Below are 24,962 nucleotides of genomic sequence, written 5' to 3'. Positions count from 1 at the left end.
ATGGAAAATCTCTGTTTTGATTCCACAAAGTAATATATCATCTGTGTAATGTTCACAGATACCGAGAGAAAGAGTCCTTTGTCTTATGATTAATTTTGGTTTAGAAACGCTTGCCGTTCTGATTGCTTTCTCAGCTATGAGAGAAATCAATGAAGGGTATTTTATAACCCCTGGAGGCAAGTAAAACGACTATCGACGATCATTTTTACCGTCCTTCAGTCTGCTTCCAATCAATGTCACTCATTCGTCGACAATCATTCAACGAATTAAAATCAAACTTGGGCTAAATTCGGGTCAGTGAGCATAGGAATTTATTTAGTTTGAACGCAACATTGTCATCGTCATGTATTATTATCTCTACAGGCATGAAGAAGCCGGTTTGACACAAATAGAGAAATTAACAGTATAACTGTGACGCTTGAGAAATGCATAAATTTTACACCACAACCGTCACACTAAACCGGAGACAATGCCTCTGAAAAGTACATTTAATATTAGAATTTCGGGCGATTCCACGTGTGTATTTTATGCCCTTCTGTTTGCAAAACTGTCACTGAACTTAAACGAGGTTGAACCGCGATGAAGTAACAGGATTAGTGTTCTGTAAAGTTCATTAGAATTAAAAGCTTCTACTTTATAATGTTCTACATGATGGAAATTGGAACAGAGTTTATAATATTACGCTGAAATGCATCCAATTTCTTACCGTTGTCGATTAGGAACGATTTGTTAAAATGTGTAAAAATGGTGGATGCGCCAAAATATGGAGTTGCAAGCGCTCCGTTCTTTCGAAGAAAACTATTCGAACTGGACTGTTCAGCGCGCTTAATTATTTCCTATAACTTCCCAGTTATGGTCGGAATTTAATACCGCCAAAGACTGGAACATGTTGCTATTTAGAGACATAACGTGTAGTGTGTAATGTCCGTTTTAAAGATTCATTGGAATTGGCCTCTGAAGAGTCCTTCGACGGAAAATAATAAAATGTCGGTGTTTAAGATCCCCTCACGCGATTACCACCGTAAGGTGAGGTAAGACGTTGAAATACGAGGGTTTATATCGGCTTAATTATCCCATTTACCTGTCCCGTAGTGGGTCCTTAATAAACAATCAGGACATCGCAATGTTTCCTTGGCCGGAAGATTGCGCAGGACTCCAGGTCAACACTTATACAAAGCCGAGGGTGCATAATGAAGTCGCGTATATCACATTCCGTAAATTCCTCGTCTGTGTTGGGTTAATAACTACGCGATTCTTCACTGCAACCACGCTCGTCAGTTTCTGTTGAAAGCGAAAAAAAAACAGCTCCGGTCCTGTTTATAGTGGGTTCATGTTGCAACAGTATAGATTCCAATTCGGAAAGCTTTTAAGAGTTTGATTAAAAATTCAGAGCTCGAGTATTCACATTAATTATTGCGCCTGGGAATTTCGGGGCGGAATTACAAAAGAAATAAGAAACATTCGGATAATTAAATGCTACTCCGGCCCGCTTATTAGAACTTTATCCGGATCGGATGGAAACGTCAAGTGGTTAACTGAACGAAAAACTAGACGGTCATTCGAATTTAAATTCACGCTCAAGTTGTTTTTGATCGCTAATTAGAGAAGGTGAATTCGAGTCATGCTCAGGCGGAGAACAAAAGGACGGAAATTTAAAAATACTTAAATGTTCTTTGTAGTGTTACTCCAATTAGCACACACTTGACACATTTCCCTCGTTTTTTGTTTGGCGTACTTCAATTCGTATTCGGTTGCTTTTTTGCCCGAAAGCCACACGAAAACGGACCGAATTTAATCCGTCATGAACGTTTTTGCGGCGAGTTTACATAATTATATGAGATTATTGTAGTATTTGCGCTACTGTTTTTTTTTGCGATGGTTTATAAAGGGATATTAAAATAATTTCTTGCTGCTAGCCCTTTGTGATAATCTTTATTACGTCTCAAGTCGGCATTCTTTCCATTGCAGACTTTTCTCTTGGATATTAATCTTGCTTTTTTCAGGGAGTTGTCCTTTTCAGAACTGACTGTAAAGTCGACGATATTATCTTTATATTTTATTTAACTGTGCTCGAGCAAAGTGATTACTTGTTGTGTTTGCATGAACGCGTCTTTTTCCTTCATTTTCAATAAGTGCATTTTATTACAAAACGACATTTAGAGCTTTTCCATCCATTAAAGTAAACAATTTCACCCCCCCGCCCAAAATTTGCTTGATAAACTTAATCATTTACCCGGTTGAATGCCACGCAGTGCTGGATGCTCATCTTGGGGGCTTTCTGGTCCCGGTTCCGCCGTCTCACTACTCAATCTGTCTTCGCCGGCGTACTCCGCCCCCGAACTGGATCCACCGCTTGCTTCATCTCCCTTGTTGTTGTTTCTTTGGCTCGAAAGCACCTGCATCTCCCACATTTGTTCTTGTCGAATATCGTCGTTGTAGTCCTGAAATAATTTGTACTCTTTAATATTCTATGAGGATCGCTTATTGGGAAAGGTAGGAAAACCAAAATTGCCTCTGGTAATTGAAATTCTTTAGCTCGAGATTGATTTATTCTATGCTATTAATATTGCATGAGGCGTCAAAGAAAAACTGCCGATAAATACTGATACGAAGTGGTCTGCATAATGATGCACCTTCAACTTATTTCGCCGGAATCAAGATAAATGAGCCGCCGGCTCTGGATGCATTATTTCTACAATGAAGCATGGAATTGATTGTGTCAATATTATGGAGTTTGGAACAACGATCGTAAAATTTGTTTTGTTTAATAATGCAACAAGTAATAGACGATGTAATGCATAAAACAATGTATGAAATCAGTAGCGCCCGGTTGGAAAGCTACAAATTTTGCGCCACTATGCAATACATTAAATAAAATTATAGTGCGCCCTAATGACTAATGTGAGAGCCTCATTACTCTCGAATAGAAATAGATATGTTTTGTGGAAAATGACTGCTTTGGTGCCCCAATCAATAATTTTGCATTATATGGTCGTAACCCACATCTGAAAACTTTCATGTTTCCTAGCGAATTCGTCTGTCATCTACTTATCGAGAAAGGGACGAAGAAATCGGATTTTTCTACGTTATATTAAACAATAAAGCGGATTTTTGAATACAGCTACATCTGCAACATCAAAAGACGCTCTTTATAACTTTATACGTAAGATATTTACAGACTTGTGGAGTGTTTGCGCCATAAATTCCATAATCCAATAAATCTAATAATCCGAAACAACTCGCATGAATTTGCGACACACTTCAGTTTGTTGATGAAACAATTCTGGCTTCTGAAGCGGACTTTTCCGACGTACATCCTTAAGATTAAGATTACGGACCCTTTTTACAGAAAGGAATTCCATTTCCGTGTGGTAATCAACAGAAATTGTACCTAAGAAACCGATAAACGTGTCTAGACAAATAAAACTGGGCCGTTCAATTTTTGCATTGAACTAAGAGGCTTATCAGCGATGAAAAACCCGATGAAAAATCGCCGTAATGTAAGGATAAGGGCTTTTCTTTAGTTCGCAGCTAATGTCTCAAGAAAATTCCTCAAATGACTGAAGCGGAGCGAAACTAGGAGAAAGATTAAGGTATAAAACAGCGAATGAACGAGAATAAGAGGTTTTGTCTCAGCATATTTAATGGTACAGTTTCGTGTTGAATTGGTCCGGTCGATGTGAGAAATTCTCGTCGTTCTCTTTGTCCAAAGGGACATTTTCTAATTCTAATTAGTTCTATTCATGCGTGACATTCTTTATCGCTTTAAAGGAAATATTTAACATATCTAGAGCTTTTCTCGTGTTACGACACGATTCGAGTAAAGAAAGGAACTCTCGAACACGGCGACAAGAACTCTCAAACTTCAGCTTCGGCTCACTTGCTGTAAAATACACTAACGAACAAAGTTTTTTGATACGGACTGAAACAACAGCAAGAATCATGCAAACTAAATGAAAAACACTTAAGCTGTTGATAAATTACGAAGGTCTAGACAGTTATTTCGCTGAATTTTTCATTGTAACGTTACGACAGTTGTGTCCGCTTTTTGTTGCGTTTGACCCACGCAAGGATTCCTGTATTTAAATGTCAACCGACATGACTTTTTCTAATTGGACCAATTAAAAGGGAGTTTACTGTGTCAAATGAGGGTGTATATCAAAAAGAAAAGGTGAAAAGGTCGCAACACGGCTTCTTAATGCGAGGTAGAATTGGGACGTGAAAAAGTTGCTTTTTTTGTAAATTCTTAATTGTATTTTTGAAACGTGCACGTACAATGTAAATGCCGTTTGTGTGTTTACCTTGATTAGGGCTTTTACGTGGCTGCGTTAAAATGCGAAAATTCGACGAATTCTAGAGGGAATTTTGACGCTTTTGTTTTGCTTCTGTATTTAAATATTTATTTACAAGATTGTTAAACTGATGCTTTTGGTCTAATTTTTTTGATAATAATCAGCGAGCTTATGGCACAGCGGACAGTTTTCACAAAATTTATCTTTTAAGAGGTTACATATAGGTGTCCGGAAAGTCGCACACCACCGTGATATTGTATCATCAAATATTGCCATAGATCACCGGAAAAATGTTAAAAAAATCCATGTCTTCCATTTTTTGAGATATGTTGGATTGAAGAGTAAAAGTTTATTGGCAAAATTAACAATTTGTGTGCAATAATTTCACGTTCGAATGAATTTATTACCCAAACAACATTTGTCTACACCCCAATAACAAAAATTTCTAAAATCCGTTCCTCTCGTGCTATAATTTTGGCCTTTCCCAAAGTTACTAATAAAGTCAAAAATAGCAACCTCTCCAAATTTTATTGCGGTGGTAGCAAAATTATCAGAATTACAAATTTTTGTATAAAGAGTAGGAAATTTTGACTTCACAGTGAAAATAAAATTTTTTTAAATTCCTACCTCTTGTGCTATAATTTTGACTTTAGACAGAGTTAATAAGAAAGTCAAAAATAGCAAGATCTCCAAATTTGATTGCGATAGTACCAAAAACCGGAATTACAATTTTTTTTTATAAATTGTCGCAAGTTTTCACTCCTCCCCGAAAATAAAAATTTCTAAAATTTGTCTTTTTGGTGCTATAATTTTAACTTCTAGAAGTTAATTAGAAAGTCAAAAGTAACAAACCTTTCCAAATTTTATTGTGATAGTGCCAAAATTACCGAAATTACAAATTTTAGTATAAAGAGTCAGAAATTTTGAAAATAAAAATATCTAAAATTCGTCCCTCATGTACCATAATTTTGACTTTTGTCAGAGTTAATAAGAAAGTCAAAAATAGCAAGCCCTCCAAATTTGATTGTGATAGTACCAAAATTACCGAAATTAGATTTTTTATATAAATTGTCTCAAATTTTCACTTAATCCCGAAAATAAAATTTTTCAAAATTCGTCTCTTTTGTGCTATAATTTTGACTTTCGGTAGAGTTAATTAAAATTGATAAAGTAAAAGGTCTTTTTAAGAAAAATTTTGACTGTATATAACTCCTTAAAATTGGTGGAGGCGCCAGGTAAATTTTTTTTCTAGTGTTCCCTTCTAGGTTTTACAACTGCGATTTAAAATGTTTCTCTATTACTTTTTGTCCACTTTTTTACCGCGTCCCGCATATTTTTCGCACGTCAATGTGTATCATTGCTTACAGTAGACTTATCAAAGGATTTGCATAAGTATATATGTAAAGCAACTCTTGGAGTTTACTATAATGGATTAATCTTGTTCCATGTTGCCGAACCGGAGGAAATGTGGCCTGTAGCGTGTAATATTAATTATTATGTTATATGTTACCAATATACATTGTTGTTATTCAATTAAATTTACATGAAAGCGGAGCAATAAGTGAGTTAATACCATCCAATGGCCAACAACAATTAACTTTGGTATAAAGTGGCGAACGTTATATTCGAAATTATATCCATGACTAGGCCTAGCTGATGGCTAAATTTTTAATTTAAGTTTCATGTATTGTATCGTGGAGATAGCGAAACACTATACCAGTTTACGCAGCAACCTTCTGGTTCCCCTTTTGCCGAAGCAATCTTTTACAGTTTCATTAACGCAACAACAGCAAATACACGTGTCGGTGGAGTTTATGCCGTCATTAAATCGGATATAAACACCTTACGACTTTCTTGCATTGGTTGTTTAGCAATCACATCACTGCATTTACAGCGTTTAGGCACTAACCGCCACTCTATAATTATTGTTAAAGCAATTTACTTAACCTACAATTCTCCAACTCCGAAGTTTGATAATAAAACGCGGTTAGAGCAGACGCTAGGAAAAAACCTATTGACTCCTAAATCAATGAAATTATCTTCTCTTTATCCGCTCTCAGTGCATTGGACTCCTTCAGCGTACGAAATTTATGTTTTAAACACTGAAACTCTGAAAAATTAAGAGCGTCGATATTAACTGGAAAGTTTCGGCGTCCTTTTAACGGTTACTTCGGCAACACACTTTTTCTTGCGAAGTTTTCGGTCGTGTTGTAATTTTAGTCTCACCAACATTCCGGGAATTTCTAATATTAAAATTGTTTATCTGCCTTCTGGCATGTCTCTTTCAATATCCACGATCTTTGACATCTTTTTTGCGAGGTCTAAATATCGCGCGATTTACATTCAGGACTTGGCGCTCAAAGTTCGGTATTTATGATCACCTACAGAATGGAGTTCCAAGGTTTTTAGAACTAATCGATTAGTTCTAGAGAGATGTAATAATAACAAGTTTACTAGTGTTGAAACAGCTTTCGAACGAGATAATAAATCAGTGAATTAAACATCACCGTAAACATAGATGTAAAAACAAAATCATCAAAAAATGACGACTGCATAAAAAAGCTTTTTAATTAGGCCGCGTTTAACATTTTACGTGTGCAATCATAAAGAATCACTTTTACGGCTTCGATCTCTGTAAAATCGGAAAATGTAAAGCCACAATAAGTAAAACAAGAAGCTTTATGACTTGATTGGACGCGCTTTTATTGGAGTCTTTAAACTCATTCGACGGAACGAGTAAATTTCAACGTAAAAAGAAGCATTTTTACAACGAGATGATCGATGATTTTTGGTGGGCGCCCCTGTAATTGGACACTAAATTAAAAAAAGATCCGCGGAACGAACACACACCAAACTGATGGCAATTTGTGTAAATTTACAGATAGCAAAAGTCATTTAAACTTTCTCAGACTTTTGTTTGGCTTGGGAACAATTTTAACTTCATTTGGATAGAAATATTGTTTGGATTCAAGAAATTTGCAACTTTCAACGGATTCTTTCTTTAATTTATAACTCTGTTTGGCCATAAACACTTGAGATCTCATTTTCTACCGATTTCTACGGGAGGATCAATAGTTTGTTCGACACAACGTGAATAAATTCGATGAAGCATGATATACGATGGTAACAATAAGAAGTTGATGCATATATTCAGGCCGTTCATGCAATATTAAAAAGTAAAATTTACATGAGATGTTTTCAAGCAAAGTCATAATCGAGGCGCGTGTTTAGTAAACAGGATAAATTTATTTCGAATTTGTGGTTTTTCACCCAAGGAGTGTTTTCGAAGAATTCAGAGGCTGGTCGGATTGTTTTGTTTTATTTGATTGTCAAGGGACAAAGCGAACATTGCTGCCAACTTAATTTAATCGGGAGAACGTGTGTGATTTTTTTCACGATTGCGCCTTATGAAATTGTCCCGAGACCCGAAAGCAAAGGGAAGAAAACAAAACAATAAAATAACTTTTGATGATGGCCGAATTTATCGGGTGTTCGACAAACACGCATTCTATGTTGTTTAAGATAGTGGATTTGTTTGAACATGCTTTGGAAAGTTTGTAATCTCTTTTCCAAGTTTCTCCCGAATTTCCAAAAAGCGAATTGAAAATCGTCATAAAGCTCTCAATCGATGACGAAATGAACAAACAACGGAGCTTCCAAGTTGTGCGACAAGTGGGCGATATCCTGTGGCTGCTCATACCTTCAAAGGAGACCAACTGCAGAGATTGTAAATGACAGTTTGTGAGTTCTAAACGCTTAATTTTATAAATAACTTGTCTCTTCTCCCAGCCAAGTTACGCTTTGGCTGCGGTTATAATAAAGTGATTATTTTTTTCTTAAAGAAAGGGACTCTCGAAATGACTTCAAAATCACCGCAATAAAAATTATGATGGAACGTAAATTCTAAAAGCGAAGGCAGTGAAAAAAGCTGCCAGAACCGGACGAACGACGTTAAATCGTTAACGTCGCTAAAATTAACCTGAACAATGGACGCATTGAGTGCTCGCAAATAGATAAAATAAACATCTAGAGTTACAAACAATTTCTATTCTTCCTCTATTCGGAATGTAACACAAGAAAACAGTCGGAATTCTTTCAGTGAGCGACGTTTTGTCGCATATTCATTATTTTTGCAAGAAACCTAGCAAAAAGGAAGCAGACGTTACACGACTAATTAGGTTGTTTGTAAGCCGTATAAAGCTTTACTTGATTAAATGTTAACGCACCATAAATACGTTACATGACAGCAAAAATCTGGAGTTTCTGGAATAAGTTAATTAACGATGGCAATGGCGTGCCAATGCTGCAAACAAAGTTTTTTCAAGGCTCGGGCTAATCAACGAAATTAGCCGGAGGTGGCGGTTTCCACTATGGAGACCTGTAGTCAAAGACGTGTAAATTAGCCAATAATTAGTAATTTCGTAATTTAATTAGGCGCAGGTATATGCTCATAGATTAGTCTCTCAGTCAACCGGTTGGATGTGCTCCTTGTTCGAGGTTCCGCTACTGTTTAGACACCAAAACAAACAGCTAATTAATGGATGTAGCGTAACGAATTCACAGAAATTTAAAACCGTAATTTTACAAATATCGATCACCAGTTTCCGATTCAATTTCTTAAATAGATACTCAAACCGAAGATGTCATGTGCAGCCTTTGAACTAGCCTCTTGGAGCCGCGATTGCGGCCCCATTTTCTCTGCAAAAGATTTTATCAAAAGTGCAAAGTCTTCTCACTCGATTAGCTCTAATTTAAACTGGTGGAAAACACTACACAGCGCTTTTTAATTCAAACTGTATACATTTAGATTAATGGGAGATGATTCCATTTCATTTGCAATTCTACGGGTGGCAGTACTGGGAAATGGCCGACTTTAAGTGAAAAACTTCTGATCACACGCTCGCAATAAAAGAGAGCTTCGATTTTACGCCAATTACTGACAGTTGACGACTTTGCTAACATATTTCCGGCGGTAATAAGAGAACACACCTTTGAGCGACTTTTCCAGTCTCTCCGAACAAACAAATAAGTTGGTAACGAGTACGTGTTCTTTATATCAGTCGTAGCTTCTCGACTTTAAAAACCACTCAATTATGACTTCTGGCGCGGCGGAATGATGTGTGGCAGGTGCGATTTCTCTCTCATAAAAGCGAATGTTCCAACTTCACTCTGTTTGAAACGGATCTGTTTTCGTATTGTATTTTTATTCAGAAGTCAACCATGTGAAATAACATTAGTGTTTTTAACTAGTAGTTCATTCGCCGCAAAGCAAAATGTTGATTAAATAAAAGATGAGTAAATGGAAGGACATAAACCGTCGAGAAATAAAACACGTATCAAACTGGAATAATTCCCCACAAAGTTAATAAAAGCAACGTGTTTGATTTAATTTGTGTTTCGTTTCCAGCTTAATTAATGTTCTGTGTTCTGATTGATTCTCGAGGCGGCCTCTCTTGAAATTCAAGTGGCTGCGGAGAATACAAGATGTGCGGAATTATATTCGATTGTGTTCACTTTCGTGGATATAACGCACATACCTGCCGACGCCCTTGGCACGGTGCTAACTGAAGGAAATCAGTAGGGTACAGGAGCCCAATATCGGATAATGTTACTCCGTCCCACCTGACAATCAGATAACCAATCGCATTGAAATAAATCAACCTGTAATGCTCTTTAAACAGGGCCACAATGGGGCATCAGGTGTAACTACGAGCTAGTTTTGACATTCACTACAGGCCAACATTTCACAACAGGGAGAGCGTCGTCATGGAGACCTGCCACCACTCGAGAGGAACAACATGCTTCTGATGGTCTTTCAGAGGCAACCATTATGAAACATCCGCTCATAATAATTACTGTCCTCGTTTCAAATCGCCAAATGCATTTCGGGTGATGTCAATCGGTTAACTAAATTTGCAGCTGGGAAAATTTTTAAAATCGATTTGCATTAGCGAGTGAAAATTCCGAATTTAAAAATCATTTGCTTGCTAAATTCAGACCACTGGTGCCACAGGTGTATTTTAGCAACTAGGGGTTAACATAATATTTTAAAAATTATGTGTCACTCAACGGAATACTGTCGCTTCCATGCAAAATACGATTAATTTTACTCGTAAATTTCGACGTGGGAAAGATATTGCGGGAAACGTGCGGAATATTTATTAATTTGGAGTGCCTTTAATTCAGAAAAATACGCAACGTGACGTTTTTACAGTGAATGTGCACAAAAGCAAAAATTATTCAAATTCTCGATACGTTCCGCTCCATAATTAATACAATAAAAACATGCGAAACGTTTTATGGCAACATGTTTCGAAATTGAAACCGATGAAATGAAAACCAATTTTTCTACGAAAAATTCAATCAAAAGTTTCTAAAGATACGAGTGCTCGAAGCTCGCGTTAAACGGAAGAAAATAAACGCAAGTAAAAGGTTCAAGGTCTAAAAGAGAACTTTTTTGACCCGTCAAAAATTCTCATAATTGAAAAAAAGTTGCGAACACTGCTCATGAATAAAAATTGGCGATAAAATTGAAGCGTCATTATTTAATTGATAGTTTAATCGGTGCTAAAGTGCTAAAATTGAACAATAATTTGCAGCCGTTTTATTGTAACTATCGGAAATACAATTTCCAGATTGATCTAAATATAAATTCTTTTTGCATAAAAAGCAACGGGTGATAAAATAATTGCAACACGATACTGTATAAATCTAAAGTTGCAATAAAAGCAGTTTTATGTGTAGTGTTACCTCAGAGAATTTTAAATGAAGAGCTTGATGCATTCCACTACAATATTAATTCCACATTATGAATCCTCCATCAAACAATAAATATACACTTTTTTAAGAAACACCACTTAAAAGTTTCGACTTTCTGAAACTCTCAAACTTTTATCCTTGCTTCTGAAAAAACTCTAAACATCCCAGAGGCTTTAATTAAAAACTTAAGTACAGCGAGGTGTTGGGAGCAGTTTTCCCAAACTACAGTGAAAGTTGAAATATTGCTGTAAGAGCATTACCATAGTTTCCCTTCAAATCGTAATTATATCGGTGGATTTACGATGACAAGGAAAATCTACTGATAACACGATTCTCTAGAAAGTATATCGTGTTTCGTACATGCTTTTAATGGGCTATAATAATAAAAATTTAATGAAGTCCCTTTCAAATGAGAACATCAAACTTGCGAATATATAACAATGTGAAAAATGAGTTTGACACATTTCAGGCACGGGAACTCAAAATTTGACAAAGTCGGGATTAGGAGGAGGCGTATATAAAGTAGGTCATTAACATTAATGTCTCGTAAAATAAAATTGTCTTTGTGTCGTAACCAACAGAAACCTAATAAACATTATAACAGTCGTAAACTCAAAAATTTACCTGTAGATTGAGCGGAGGCTTGAGAGGATTCTGTTCGAACGATAACAGCAGAGATGAAGCACCGAAAAATCGGCCAAATATGCAACGAAATAGAAAAATTGAATTCCTCGAGTTCTCGACATATTTTCTTACGTTGAAATTTTCATAAGCAAATCACCTTTATAAAATATTTTAATAGAGCCCTGTGTGTTCCAGGAACAGAAAACCTAGTAATAGAACTCAAGTCGTGTAAGAACAAAAAACTGCCCTTTCTAAATAAATTATCTCTGCAGTTAAAAACCGCCGTCATTACCTAAGTGCACGTCCTTAATTCCGCACATCATTCTGACCGAAAGCCCTTTGAACAATTTGTTTAGCAACTGAAAATTATAGCCCGTCATTTACGTCTTGACATGAAAATTCCGAGCACGTATTCAACCATAAATAACCGTCAAGTTTTGGTTTTGTTGGTACTTTTTGCATGAAAAATTCCCCCCGTCGAATCGCCCCTAAAAACTTTACATTTGAGTCGCACGTAAATAAAATTTAATCAAGGGAAAGAAACATTAAGTTTTGCAGGTTGTTCCAAATGTCATGTTTATGCCGTTTTGTTTTAAGTAGAGAATGGCTGAGCGACGAGACAGACAGAACATCAAGTTTAATTAACAACAAGCGCATACGCGGCCACGAACAGGGCATCGAAATGAATAATGACAGAAGTTGGAAAAACGTGCGAGTTTAAGACAATTTAAAATTGGCGGAGGCGCCGGGTGAAATTCTACGTTTTTGTTAGTGATTAAATCAAATTAATCATCAATCTAAATTATTGTTTTATTCAGCAATTACCAGTCCCTTTTCTAAGACATATATTTGCCTTAGATGCGTGCTAAAACTTTATATTTTATTAACTCCGCGCTTGTGGAAGCCGAGATAAAAAAATACAATTTACAGTAAAATTTAAACGATGTGGGAGACTGTAGCAACAAATTACCGCAGAGATTCCGCTGTAGTCACGCATCGTATCGTTAATATTATCGAAGCTTCTGTTTGTATCTCCCTAATATACGTAGCTCCCGGAAGCTGCTCTTTATATTTAACCACTTAAGACAGTTAGCGAAAGCTGCGATCATAAATCATTGATATCTGGTATTTAAACGGTAACCTTAGCCGATACAAACGGAACTTAGATAATCTGAGTAACAGTAGAAATGTTCGTTATTTATTCACAGTTTCCGTTTTCACCTAGATTTAACATCGCTTTAATAGGGTCGTTATTCGAGTATTAATTCTAGAACAACCCGCTTGGTCATTTGTCTTGTTGTATTGAACAGAGATAACGCAATAAAGCAAAGAATCTGGAAGAGCCTAATTAAACCCTAAGAGAAGCTGCGGGCCCAACTGCAAACAAACAACTTGTAGATATAATTAACAATTGTTGCAACCACACCACCGAACTGTACTTATCCATTTAAAGGGCTAATTATGGAAGACGCCCTTCCAGTTTCCAGTTTGTTAATTGTTCTCGTCTTAGGCGGTTGTTTGTTTTTGATGAGTGACACTTCTTGGAGTTGCACGTCCGCCATTTTAAACAATTAAGAGAGCCACGTTATTGTTGCGTAACGCGACTACACCTCAAGCTTAATTATCATGGGCACACGGTACATTCGTCATTCGCACCACTTGTATAAATTACACCAATTACTTTTACTCCGGCTGAGAAAACTACGAGTATGTAAATTAAGCTCTTGTGGTGCCAATTAGATTTTATTACTTCGGGGGGCGGTGTTTTTACACAATTTAACATTTCAAATGGGCTTTTGCAGTCGAGGATTATCTTTTTTTATTCGCATTAATTTGATGTTTAGAACAATTCTCTCATTTCGCGTTTGGAACACTTGAAACAAAAGACCTAGCAGAGCTGAAGATGAATGAAGAGCCACGTCTGCATCCGCAAGAATCCAAAGAAAGTTGCGAAGGAATTTCGCTGTTTCACGCAGATTTATACGGAACCAGCGCTGAATCTGATTACAAATTAAGGGTGTTCACTCGCCTAATTTAGGTTGCAAATGATGGCTCAATAAGAATACATTTCAGAGGTGTAGAAAACCTAAAAGAACTAGGAAAATGAACCTAAAAACACGTGAGAAATTGTCTCTAATTAATAATCCCAGATGCCATTTTAAAGCATCCTGACCTCTTTCCTGGAGCCATCGTCCACAAAAATGATTATCGGAAATAATCCTCCATTTCCGCCTCTCTAAAATTCAATTTTTTGCCCCTCTCAGGTCCATTTATCAGTACAAACGTATTAATTTTCGTGTTAGGACGTGGTTTCAATTTATTAACTATAAAAAACATGACATGGCAACACTGAGATGGGAGCGACAGGAGACACCTCTCTGGGGACGTAGAAACTTGCTTACCACTATGCCGGCTCAAACCACCCATATGTTAGACAGTAAAAACAAACACGAGAAATTTGATGAGATACGTGTAAACTGTACTAATAACTGAGACAATGTGCGCCCCCACGAGGCAACTAAGCGTGCTAAATTCAAATGAGCAAAAAGAGGAGTTTTTCTTATCACTATCCTAATAAAGTCATTAATGGAGTGTTTGAAATTAGCGACCGTGGAATTTTCTAAGGCGTGAAAAAGATTTATGACTACGCCGAACACACGGGCGAAGAAAAATCGCGAAACGAAGCAAAATTACCGGAGTTGATCGTGACGTGATCTCGTTAATCGTTCGGAATTTTAGAAACTCGAATAAAACTAAAATGAGATAATTGGGGCGTCCGTTATATTAGTGTGAAGACTTGACAAGTTCCCTGAATTTCTTTATGTTTTATTCATCATGTGAGACGTTAACCGTCATTGTTTTAACTCAAATTTAAAGCAGATACGGAATGAATAACAGCGAGCGCATATAATATTCAAATTTAAGTCAATGTATTCTAATCTAAACATTAAAGTGAAAGATATGGTGGAGATAGAAACCAGAGTGGAATGGAGTTGAGGAACAAATAGACAATAAAAAGCAACACAAGTAAAATTTGCGCGCTTATTTTTGCTTTTCTATGTTTAGCCAAAGTGCTACAAAGAATAACGAGAAACGTGTTGACAAATTGCAAATTACAGCTCATCTATGTTAATTTCCTGCAGATATTTTAAACATATTGACGGATTCAAAAGGAAAAATTTTCGTCGTTTTCGCAACAGATGCTGTTGTGCTTAGTTTCAAAGTTTGCCACTAATTGTGGTCAGACTGACGACATTTTCTTCCGCAGCCGTTCCCTGATGTTCTTATTAAAACCGCAGCATAGCAGTGTGCCCCCAATTCAAAGAAATTCAGTTCAAATGTGACAATTTCGTGATCACAAAACAACGCCGCTTTGAAAATTTCCATAAATTTGTTCACCGATAAATCATTTTTGATAAAACCAGAGCGTTTGCATCAAAACAAGTCGGAAACATCTTTCTGTTGTCAGGACAAAGCTTACAAATTCCCGTCAGTCCGGCTATATTTAAATAATTTAATCTTGAATGTGCTTTAATCCATTTCAAAAAAGCACAGTCATATTTCGCAATATAAAGTCATGAATAAGTCATCGGTTTTATTGCAGCCGTGGAGTAATAACGCGAGAATTGGAATGATGTAACAAAACACCGAATTTATTACGTTCGATGTAACCACGCGAATCATAAAAAAGATTCGATGTTAATTAAATTTCGTTAGACGAGTCTTTTCACACATAGAGAACAACAGAGGCGGCGTTATCGTAATTATTCTCAAAGGTTTATTTTCCATTAGCCGTCGGCAAGTCGCCCCATAATGTGGGGATCGTAAAATTAACCATATTTTTGATTTGAGCGTTTTAATTTGACATATACGAGTTCCCAGTCACTTAACTCATGTAATAATTCGGTTTATGACTGGAATTGATGATTGGCTTTGCTGCGATATTATTTTATAACTCACACGTAGAATTCATGAGTTTTTACACTGTCAATTCCCACGCAAGCAAAAGTAATAAGAATCACGACGACACGTGGAATTTCCATTTGCATCATAACTGTCTCACATGAAGTCGTCGAATGAAACGTTAATTTCAAACGCGAAATAACAACCACGCGTATAAATAATTCATTTAATTACAACAAGTGCAGGAAACGTGCAGTGGAGGCAATTCGAGCTTAATTAAAACGATGGAATGAACTCTATGAGTTTTTCAACTTACCGGGACGAGAAATCTTCGAACTTCGGCCAGAGCGTAGGCGATTCTAGCGTGAGCTTCGGCGGGAGTCGCAAAAGCGCTAATTTCCACGTGGAGTTCTTCACTTAAGTGCTGGAATTTGGGGTCGCCACTTGCTCTCAACTCCTCCTCCTGGAAGAGATATCCGTTTAATTGTCGATATTTGCATAGTAAACCGCCGGAACTGGAGACACCTAATTGCACGGCTCTAGGTGCCAAACATGCTGAGAAAATTTCGTAGAAAAACTTCTTGGCGTAATTTAAAACAATTACAACAATTTGAATATTCATGGCAGCATTTAAAACGTTTGGAAGTTTAATTACTTTGATAAATTTTGTTAAATTTTCGCGAAATTTTCTGCATGTGGGCCGATAACTCATTTCCTATTTAAAATTGAATTTGTGACAAAATTGTGGTTTTTTGTCAGTTGGAAACAATCATCGGTAAAATTGGTGGATGCGCCGGGTCAGTTTTTAACTGTTTGAGTTGTGGAACAAAATTTTTATTTACGCTTGAGTTACATAAACCAGAACCTTTTCGTTGTTTGAGACCACCTAGGAATTGACAGCAGTTGGTAAAAGCATTTTTGTGTCGCTTCCAAGAAGTACCAGTAAGTAATTATCTTGGCAAAACAGCCACTGAGCCTACGGCGTTTAAGAAAATATATTTTCGGGAATGTTTATTAGGGTTAAAGCTCTGCTTTTCTCTAGCAACGTGACTCGCTAGACGTAAAAGAAAAACGACTAAATAAACAGACTAAGAGGCAGGTTACTGCCAACTTTCAGATAAAGGAATGCTTTCACAAGAATCACGAGAGAAATGAAAATGAGACAGCCGTCATAAAACTGTTAGGTAGCGACGTCCGTGATTGAAGAGGAAGAGATTTAATTATAGAAATTGGTTCTGGAGAAGTCTAGGAGATTGTAGACTTTTTGTGCCATAGATCATTTAAGGTCAGTTCTGAAGTGATTAACTAAATTAATTAATTACATCCCAAAGGATCGCAAATAAATCAATAGTTCAGCGACTAAATCAAACATTTAATAAAGCAAATTATTCTCTGCTCGAGTTATTGATGGATTACGGCCACAGTCTGAATAGAACCAAGAACAAAGAAAAACTTCATTCCCAACAAGTTTCCAGAATTATTAAAGGCGAAGGCCGGGATTCCGATGAATTATTATACACTTTGATAAGTTAAACACTGAATTTTAGAAGCAACCATCATTGCGCTATTAATTAATATACAACAAGATGCGACCAATAAAACGTGCAATGTTTGTCTCTATTGTTAATTTAACAGCAAGCGAAATTAATTAGTGCTAATTTACAATTTAAACGGCCAATACCAATAAAAATAGTCAGCTCCGGTAATTATTCCCCAATTTGCTCCACACTTGTTCCAATGTAAATCAGAGCGTGAAACCACATGTTTTTGTCGAAATTTAGACTAGAAAGAAACATGCTTCCAAAAATTGATTTTTACATCAAATTCACATTTGAGTTTCTCACGAAAGATAAGTATTTTAAATTTCGCAAACGTAATTATCAATCAAGCTCCAGCTATTCCGAACAAACTCTTTCCGATATTATTAAAAAAGTTCCGGAGACACTTTATGCAGAACTTGCATTTTCTCATGACTACATTTCCCCTCTGACTCGTTCTTGTTTACAAAACTCAAAGTTCGTTTCAGCTCGTCCACTGGGGAAAAACTAATTTTTACGTGTTTCATGAGTTTAGAATTGTGTAAAGAGAAAGAGTAGTTTCTAGGAAGTAATTCTTTGTCATGAATGACAGAAGATTTCTGTCATAATTCACGTTCCGCTACTTATGAATATAACATTCCTCTTCTCTGCGGATATTAGTTAATACATATGTATGTTGTCGACATATTGAACCCAAATTCAGTGTGAATTCTCAAACTCGGGGGAGTGTTATAACTTATATGTACAGATCCGCTATTATGGTTGAATAACAAACGTCAAAACGTATGAACATTCCTGCCTACCGAAACGCGAAAGACAAGGCTTCATATTCCCGGCGAAATATTTACCAATATGCTACCATTTACGTGATAGAATATTAAATTTCACGAGGTTGAATGATTTAGAATGATATCTGCGGTCTGCAGTAGTTTTTTTGATATAGCATGCGACACAAAACACATCACGAACTTGTCAGTTTGTTTGTTTTATAGACGCATCTGTTATTTAAATTGCTTTTAAAGATGTGGAGGACTGTCATAAATTTACATTGTTATAGCTTCCACCCAGTGCCAACAGAATTGAGTCACGACTAGACCGGATAGAATGATTTTATTTACCTTGTGCCTGTCCTTCATCGAGCCTCTGCCCAAAACTGCCATCTTGCACATTGTGTCTTCTTGCAGTCTTTTTAGCGAGTTACCCTTGGGTCCCAGAAGTTTGCCAACGAAGTTGAACTGTAAAAAAGAAAATTTACCACAATATAATAAACGTCAGACGACTCCCTTGGCAGCAGGTTGTAGCGCGATATTTCCACTTTTCGCATTTGGAAAATGATATAAAGCTAATTTCACTGTCTCGCCTTTTTAATTGCTTCGAAGCAGTTATGCACCTAATTTCAAAGCTAATTAAATTGGATACTAAAGCGTTTTCGGTGAAGCAAAGCATTGTATTTACGAAATTTTATGTCGCTTTGAATAAACAAAAGCTGAAAATTCCCTTTTATAATGAGTTCTAAATGGCTGCGCCACAAACCTTTTCGAATTCAGTTTTTGTCAACTACCATTGAGGCGTCGCGAGAATTATTTAAATTATGATCAGTTTAATAACTTTCGGCTTTATTGCAGCATGAAGTTTAATTTCACTCAAATATTTTATTGGGATGATTTAATTTAGTACATGCAGGACCAACAAAAGCACTAATGTCTTTGACTTTGGTAGTTGCCAAGAAAATTATTTTAGTTTGGGTATTTTCAACTCGAAATTATTTTGCTCTCGCGTGGAGATTATTTGATAAAATTTTCAGTCTTGAAGAGGTAGATATACCTACGTTGCAAACGCGCCAATATTTAACTTTTTTTTTAAAGCCCGGAGTCTTTAAAGATTCTACATAAATTCAAAACTTGCGTGTTCGAGGTAATGCATGTAGATTATAAAGTTAATAATTGCACGTAAAACTAATTTTAATTAGAGTCGAGTCTTGTTTATTTAAGGTTTTGTTTTCTAATTTATTTTCCGACTTTTCGTTCCTTTTTCATGTCTCCATTTTTAAACTTTCAGAGTTTAAATTATGATGAAATACTTCTTTCTAATACGTCTCGTAAGAACTTCACAGGTTATGAGCGACTTGAAATTGTTGACGAAGTTCTCGACATAAACTTGTGTGTTTGCTTTATTGATGTTGGAACCAGTTCTTGTAAAGTTTTCCTACTCTTTTTCTTCTCGCGTTTTTGAAAATGTTTGAGCACCTTCGAATTTGGAACAACCGCATTAGGTTTCACGGTTCGTGACAACTGGGTAAAAAACATCCAATAACATCGTTGGCAAAATATTATAACTACACTGCGCCGCAAAATTAACTTTAAATTAACTTTAAAATTTTATTTATTTTTAATATGTACTATCGACGACAACGAAATGTGTACGGCAAAATTATCTAGTGTAATTTTTACTTTAAATCATAGGCGCATTTCTAATTGTCATTTTTGACAATTGATGACAGTAGTTAGTTCAAATCAGCTAAATATTGAACTTTAGTCGAAAAACCAAGAGCTTATGCAAAATTTGATGAAAATCGGTCGCTAAGAGCAGAGGCTGCTGTCTAGTAAGAGTTGTATAGGTAAAATAAAATAAAAAAAAAAATCAAAAAGAACGTCACTGCTCAAAGTCTGATTTACATTATGGAAATTCAGAGAAAAATCCATGATAACGAAAAAGTCGTTTACATTTCGGTGTCGCCAATAGTAATATGTACAAACATTTTAAAGCTATTTTGACAATTTGATATCAATTGATTTTTTTTTCACAAAACTGACACTTGTTGAAAAATAGTTGCAAAAAACAAAAGTGGGGATCGCTGTGTTTTTTATCTCGAGTTTTACAGTTGGCAACGACAGTGTTTTACTTCTTTGAATACTAATAACAGTCAGCATTCTTTGTGGCATACAGCCATTTCTGACTTCTAACTTAACGACTTTTTTCACATTTGTGTTAAAACAGTTAATGAAGCTGTTTACTTCTGAATGCATTAAAAGTTAAATATGCAATTTTGGATTGTCCCATAAATGTTCTATCAAATTAAAGTAATCTTAAGTGGTGTGAATTGTCGATAATATTTTTAAAGCCATTTTTTAAATTAATAGGCCAAATTTTGCGTTAATTTTGCGGAGTAGTGTAGGTACATACTTAAAATCTCTAGAATGTGCGCCCTTTTCTCAACAATTTTCCAGTTTGTTAAAGTTAATATACGAGTGAAAAGTAGAAAATTCCCCAATTTTCATAATAGCTGTAACACAAAAGTTACTAAAATTACGAATTTTAGTGGTGGATGTCAGAACATTTTGCTTCCTCTTGAAAATTAAAAGTTCCAAATACATACAGGGTACGGCAACACTTGTGTCCACCCCCAAAATCGTCTTTAATTTTAAAGAGAAAATTTTGAAAATTTGCATATGCTCACAGTTGACAAAGCTCTAGAAGCTGACGCAAAAATTTGTTTTTTATCACTGAGAGTTTTGGCGTCGCGCCGCTTTAAAAATCTAATTTTTAGGTAATTGTGAGGTTTTGTGATATCAACCCCTAATTTAATTTTTTTTCAATACAAATGTGTTAAAAATATCTCAGTTGTTATTTTTGATTCAATGCAAATTGACTTCAAAATTTGAGAAAAAAATGCTGTTTTATCAAGTTAGTTTCCAATTTCATTACGTCAAAATTAGGAACTACGTTTACACCCATCTGTCAACATCTTATGTCACAAATGACATCTATCCTTAGGTACGCTTTAGATTGAAACAAAAGTCTTACTTGGTGAAATTGTCGCTTTGTCGATGTTAATTAACGATTTCTGGTGTCCATAAAATGCAACATGCCCGTGTTAATCAAAATTAACTTTTATAAGAGTGAATGAAGTGACCTGTGAAATTTTGGTGTAAACGTAGTTTGCCGCCGCGCTGTCATAATTTTGAAAACTAACTTGATAAAACCACGTTTTTTTCGCAAATTTTAAACACAATTTGCATAAGATTTAAAATTAAAACTCAGATATTTGTATCACAGTTATGTTGAAAAAAAATTTTGCGAATATTTCCGCAAAAACTCGAAAATCGCTAAAAATTATACTTCTTAAGCGTCGCGACGCCAACCAAACCGTGATAAAAAACAAATTTTTGCGTCAGCTTCTAGAGCTTTGTCAACTATGAGCGTACGCAAATTTTCAAAATTGTAACTTTAAAATTAAAAACGATTTTGGGGGTGGATACAAGTGTTGCCGGACCCTGTATATTGTGTTTGTTGTTCTGCGATTTCGCAATTTGGTAGAATTTATACACTGCTCAAAAGTAGTAGTTCTCCTAAAGTTAATGCTGAAGCAATAAAATTACCGAAATTTTAATGGTGGATGTCGGAATTTTTTGCTTCGTTTTTAAAATCTAATAAAATTCTCTTGTGCCGAAGTGTGGTTTACCATTGTTATTTCGTTCCAGTAAACTTTCTAGACGCAACCACCTGCGTCAGACTTCTTCACATGTCAAGTCTGACATCGCGTTAAAGTAATGAGAGCTCGCAGTTTGCAGTTGGACGCGTCTTTTTGTTGTTTGTTGACAGGTTGTTCAATTACCTGAGATAAAATTATGTTTAATTCCACATATTCATTTTATTATCATGTTGGGATAACAGTAGACAGAGTTCACGTGGAAACACGGCCTAATTAATTCCACAAAGTAAGAGTAATCCAGGAAAGTTTCCTTTGTTGAGAGACAATGGGGCAATGTAGACTATCGTGAATAAATTTCATCATAATTAATTTGAAAAGACAACTAAAGGCCGTAGAAAAATGTGATGTTCTATTCATTTTCTTGGAAACGCAATTCGTTTCTCATAATGTGAAAGTAATTGAATTCTTTTCCGCCAAAAATAAATATCAAACTCGCTTTGAAATTACATAAAGGAAATGAGATTAATATTCTGTCATAGACCCCACATTCGGAAAATGTATTCTTTTGTGACGGCTGAAAGGAGTCTAAATCTAGTACAAAGACAACACAAATCTAAATGTATTAAAAAATTCTTTGTATTGCCGCACAAAATGTGATAATTTCCCTAGATATTGCACAGGCACGAGCTGCTTGTTATCCGATATTTACTCCCATTCTGATTTAAATTATTAATATAAGCAATACCGGAGAAGACAATTAACCACAACACTTCCTGTTGATTTTGGAGTTGACGGGATTATTAACAGTGAAATGTGTAAATAACTGGAGATTATAATGGAAAGGTGTCGACAATATTGAACAAGACGAATCAGATGAGAGTTTGATGAAAAATACACAAAATGCGATAAGTAAACTGCGGGAGTATACTTTTCATAAGCTAAAAAAATATCGAGTTTTTGTGGTCTGCAGCTAATTTTTTTCGAGTATGTGATGTGTACATAGGGACACGAACGGAGGGATTTACCGTATCAGCTGTGTAAACGCAATTTTTTTTATACAAAAGGACGCTCTGGAGGTTATTTTTTCACTCAATGGTAAAATTATAACAGTAGATTAGTTAGAGTGCTTTCGTAGTAGTTAACATTTAATACCTCAACCGCATTAACAAATACTTATGACGGATTATTATTGGATTTGAACGGATTTTGCAATCCCGCAATGGATGCAATATTAAATTCTGCACGCTGTTTCGATCAATCGATATGAAAAATAAGCTGACCACTAAATTTAGATGGCGACCGTGCCAAAACTTTTAAAAAACCTACAAATGTCGGTACACCTGTTATGATTAATTATACAGCTGAGCTATTTGTCTTCAAATCGGAATCACAAACATAAATACCAAAAATCTGGACTAATGCGAGTTTATAACCGGCGGGCAAACAAAATCGCACGTCGTACATGAGGCGGATTAAGGAAATTTGTCATGTGTGGAGGTATACATGAAACTGTTGTACTTTCATTTACCTTATTAAGGTTAACGCGTTACTAAATAAGGTTGTAATTGGGTTATTATGTAAAATAGGGTCTTATCACATTGTAAAGTTGAGGTAAGAGTGGATATGTGTGTATTTATCGTGTGTAATATTTAATTTTTGGTCTTGCGAAGGTTCCGGAGAAACTTTTATAAATACAAGATTTTGTTATTTAAGGGTTTGTGTTGTTCTAAAATTTTGACTTTACATTACTCAAAATTACTGCACGGGATCCACAGCAAATGACGCCAAAAACGTAAATTTAGTGGAGTTTTAATGGGGGTAAAATAGAAGCTTTTTCTGCCGTTTCAGCGTATTAAAAAACATGCAAAATTTTATTTTTTATGTTTGATATTTATCTCATAAACTAAAAAGGATGAAAATTTAAAATTTTTGGAACAAAAATAAGCGAATAAGACAAATCGAATGGCAATATTCACATATTCGTGACACTTCTGGTTATGCCGGAAGTAGTAGTCAACTTGCTTATTTAAAATGAAACACCCCATATATTATTGGTCTACTAGAAATAAAAAAATTCTCAAACATTTTTGTCGAAATATTTTTTTTGTAATGCAATTTACTTTTTTTTAAATTAAGATATTTCAGAAATGATACAATTTAGGTATAGCACATTATGCAAAAAGTGATTATCAATTTCAATTTGCCTACAGAATTCAAAAATGCAATAAAATATAGGCTGCTTCGTTTAAATTCAATAACCAGAAGTGCCACGTAAATGTGGATCTATTTTTTCTTTTTGTCTTGCCTGTTTACTTTTGTCCTTAAAATTTTAAATTCTCATCACTTGCATTTTCTAAGAAAAATGCCAAAACGTATATACAGGCTGTCCTAGAACTCGTGACCCAGAGAAGAAAGGTATATGAAGGTAACAATTCTGAATCAAAATTTGTTAACAAAAACTTTCTAGCTCAAAAAATAATCGAGTTAAGATAAAAAAACGATAGCCAATTCGGAAGCTGAACAGAATTTGAAAATTGGTAACTATGACATACTATCGTCCATTGGTCAGACTCTCGTTGCCTAGAAAATTAGGATAGTCTTTTACTCCACCTCTAGAATAAGCTTTTGGGATTGGTTGTTAATTTTTTATCTTTTCTCGATTACTATTAAACTTAATCAATTTTAGTTTTGAAATTTACCATCTGTATTGCTGTCCCTCTCTTGCTCTCTGGGTCATGAGTTCTGGGGCACCCTGTATACGTTGCCAACAGTTAAAGGGTTAAAACCTCGGTTAAAACAAGCTTAACCTTTTATTTGATTACCAATAAAATATAAAGCGAACATAAAAATATTCAAAATTTAATTTGACATTTATTGAATTCTTGTAATTGATTCAAATTTGTAATCGACACGAAATTAGGCACCAGTTGTATAAAACTTAACAATAAAACACATTTACTGTTCGTAAATATTTATTTGAAGACATCTAATATTAATTTAAACTCTAATGGTTCCACCGAACATCAAACAAAGTTTACACTGTCGTGGTTAGGAATGAGTAAATAAACCGTGAGATACAATTTTACAGAGCAGATGGGAAAATACCTCGTTCTATTGAAAATTCTAATAAATTCCAATTATGCTAAAGTTGCAGCTCTAACCATCCTCTCGCTTGAATTTATCGTCATTTTTCCTCCTTATTTGGACCAAAATCTTGAACAAGATATAAACGAAGCTATAAATAATTCAGGTTATCTCCAAAACAATGCGTTTTATTTTTACGGAACTTCCGACATATGGACCGCGTGCACCAGCTTAGCATGTTTCTCTGACAGAATGAAATATTCAACTTGTGTATGTGCGCAAACTAGGCTAAAAGTCTCGGTTTGAAAGAATCTTAATATCGTAATAGGA

At 35.5% G+C, this 24,962-nt stretch overlaps 1 protein-coding gene across 1 annotated transcript in view; it reads right to left on the bottom strand.

Moving 5' to 3' along the window:
- The window catches only part of LOC148182133 (uncharacterized), a 71,939-nt gene that overhangs the window by 2,794 nt on the left and 44,183 nt on the right, over positions 1 to 24,962 (bottom strand). Inside the window, exons 3-5 of the mRNA XM_088047667.1 lie at positions 18,235 to 18,351; positions 15,895 to 16,041; positions 2,234 to 2,441 (exon numbers count right to left, since the gene is read on the bottom strand). Coding sequence (XP_087903793.1) covers positions 2,234 to 2,441; positions 15,895 to 16,041; positions 18,235 to 18,351 — 472 coding nt within the window. The remainder of the gene's footprint in view (positions 1 to 2,233; positions 2,442 to 15,894; positions 16,042 to 18,234; positions 18,352 to 24,962) is intronic.

The sequence above is a fragment of the Gnatocerus cornutus genome, chromosome 1 (assembly GCF_029298725.1).
Source record: "Gnatocerus cornutus isolate USDA-ARS CGAHR chromosome 1, icGnaCorn1.1, whole genome shotgun sequence".
Taxonomy (NCBI): Eukaryota; Metazoa; Arthropoda; class Insecta; order Coleoptera; family Tenebrionidae; genus Gnatocerus; species Gnatocerus cornutus.
Note: the sequence above shows the minus strand (reverse complement) of the source record. Positions and strands in the feature narration are given on the sequence as shown.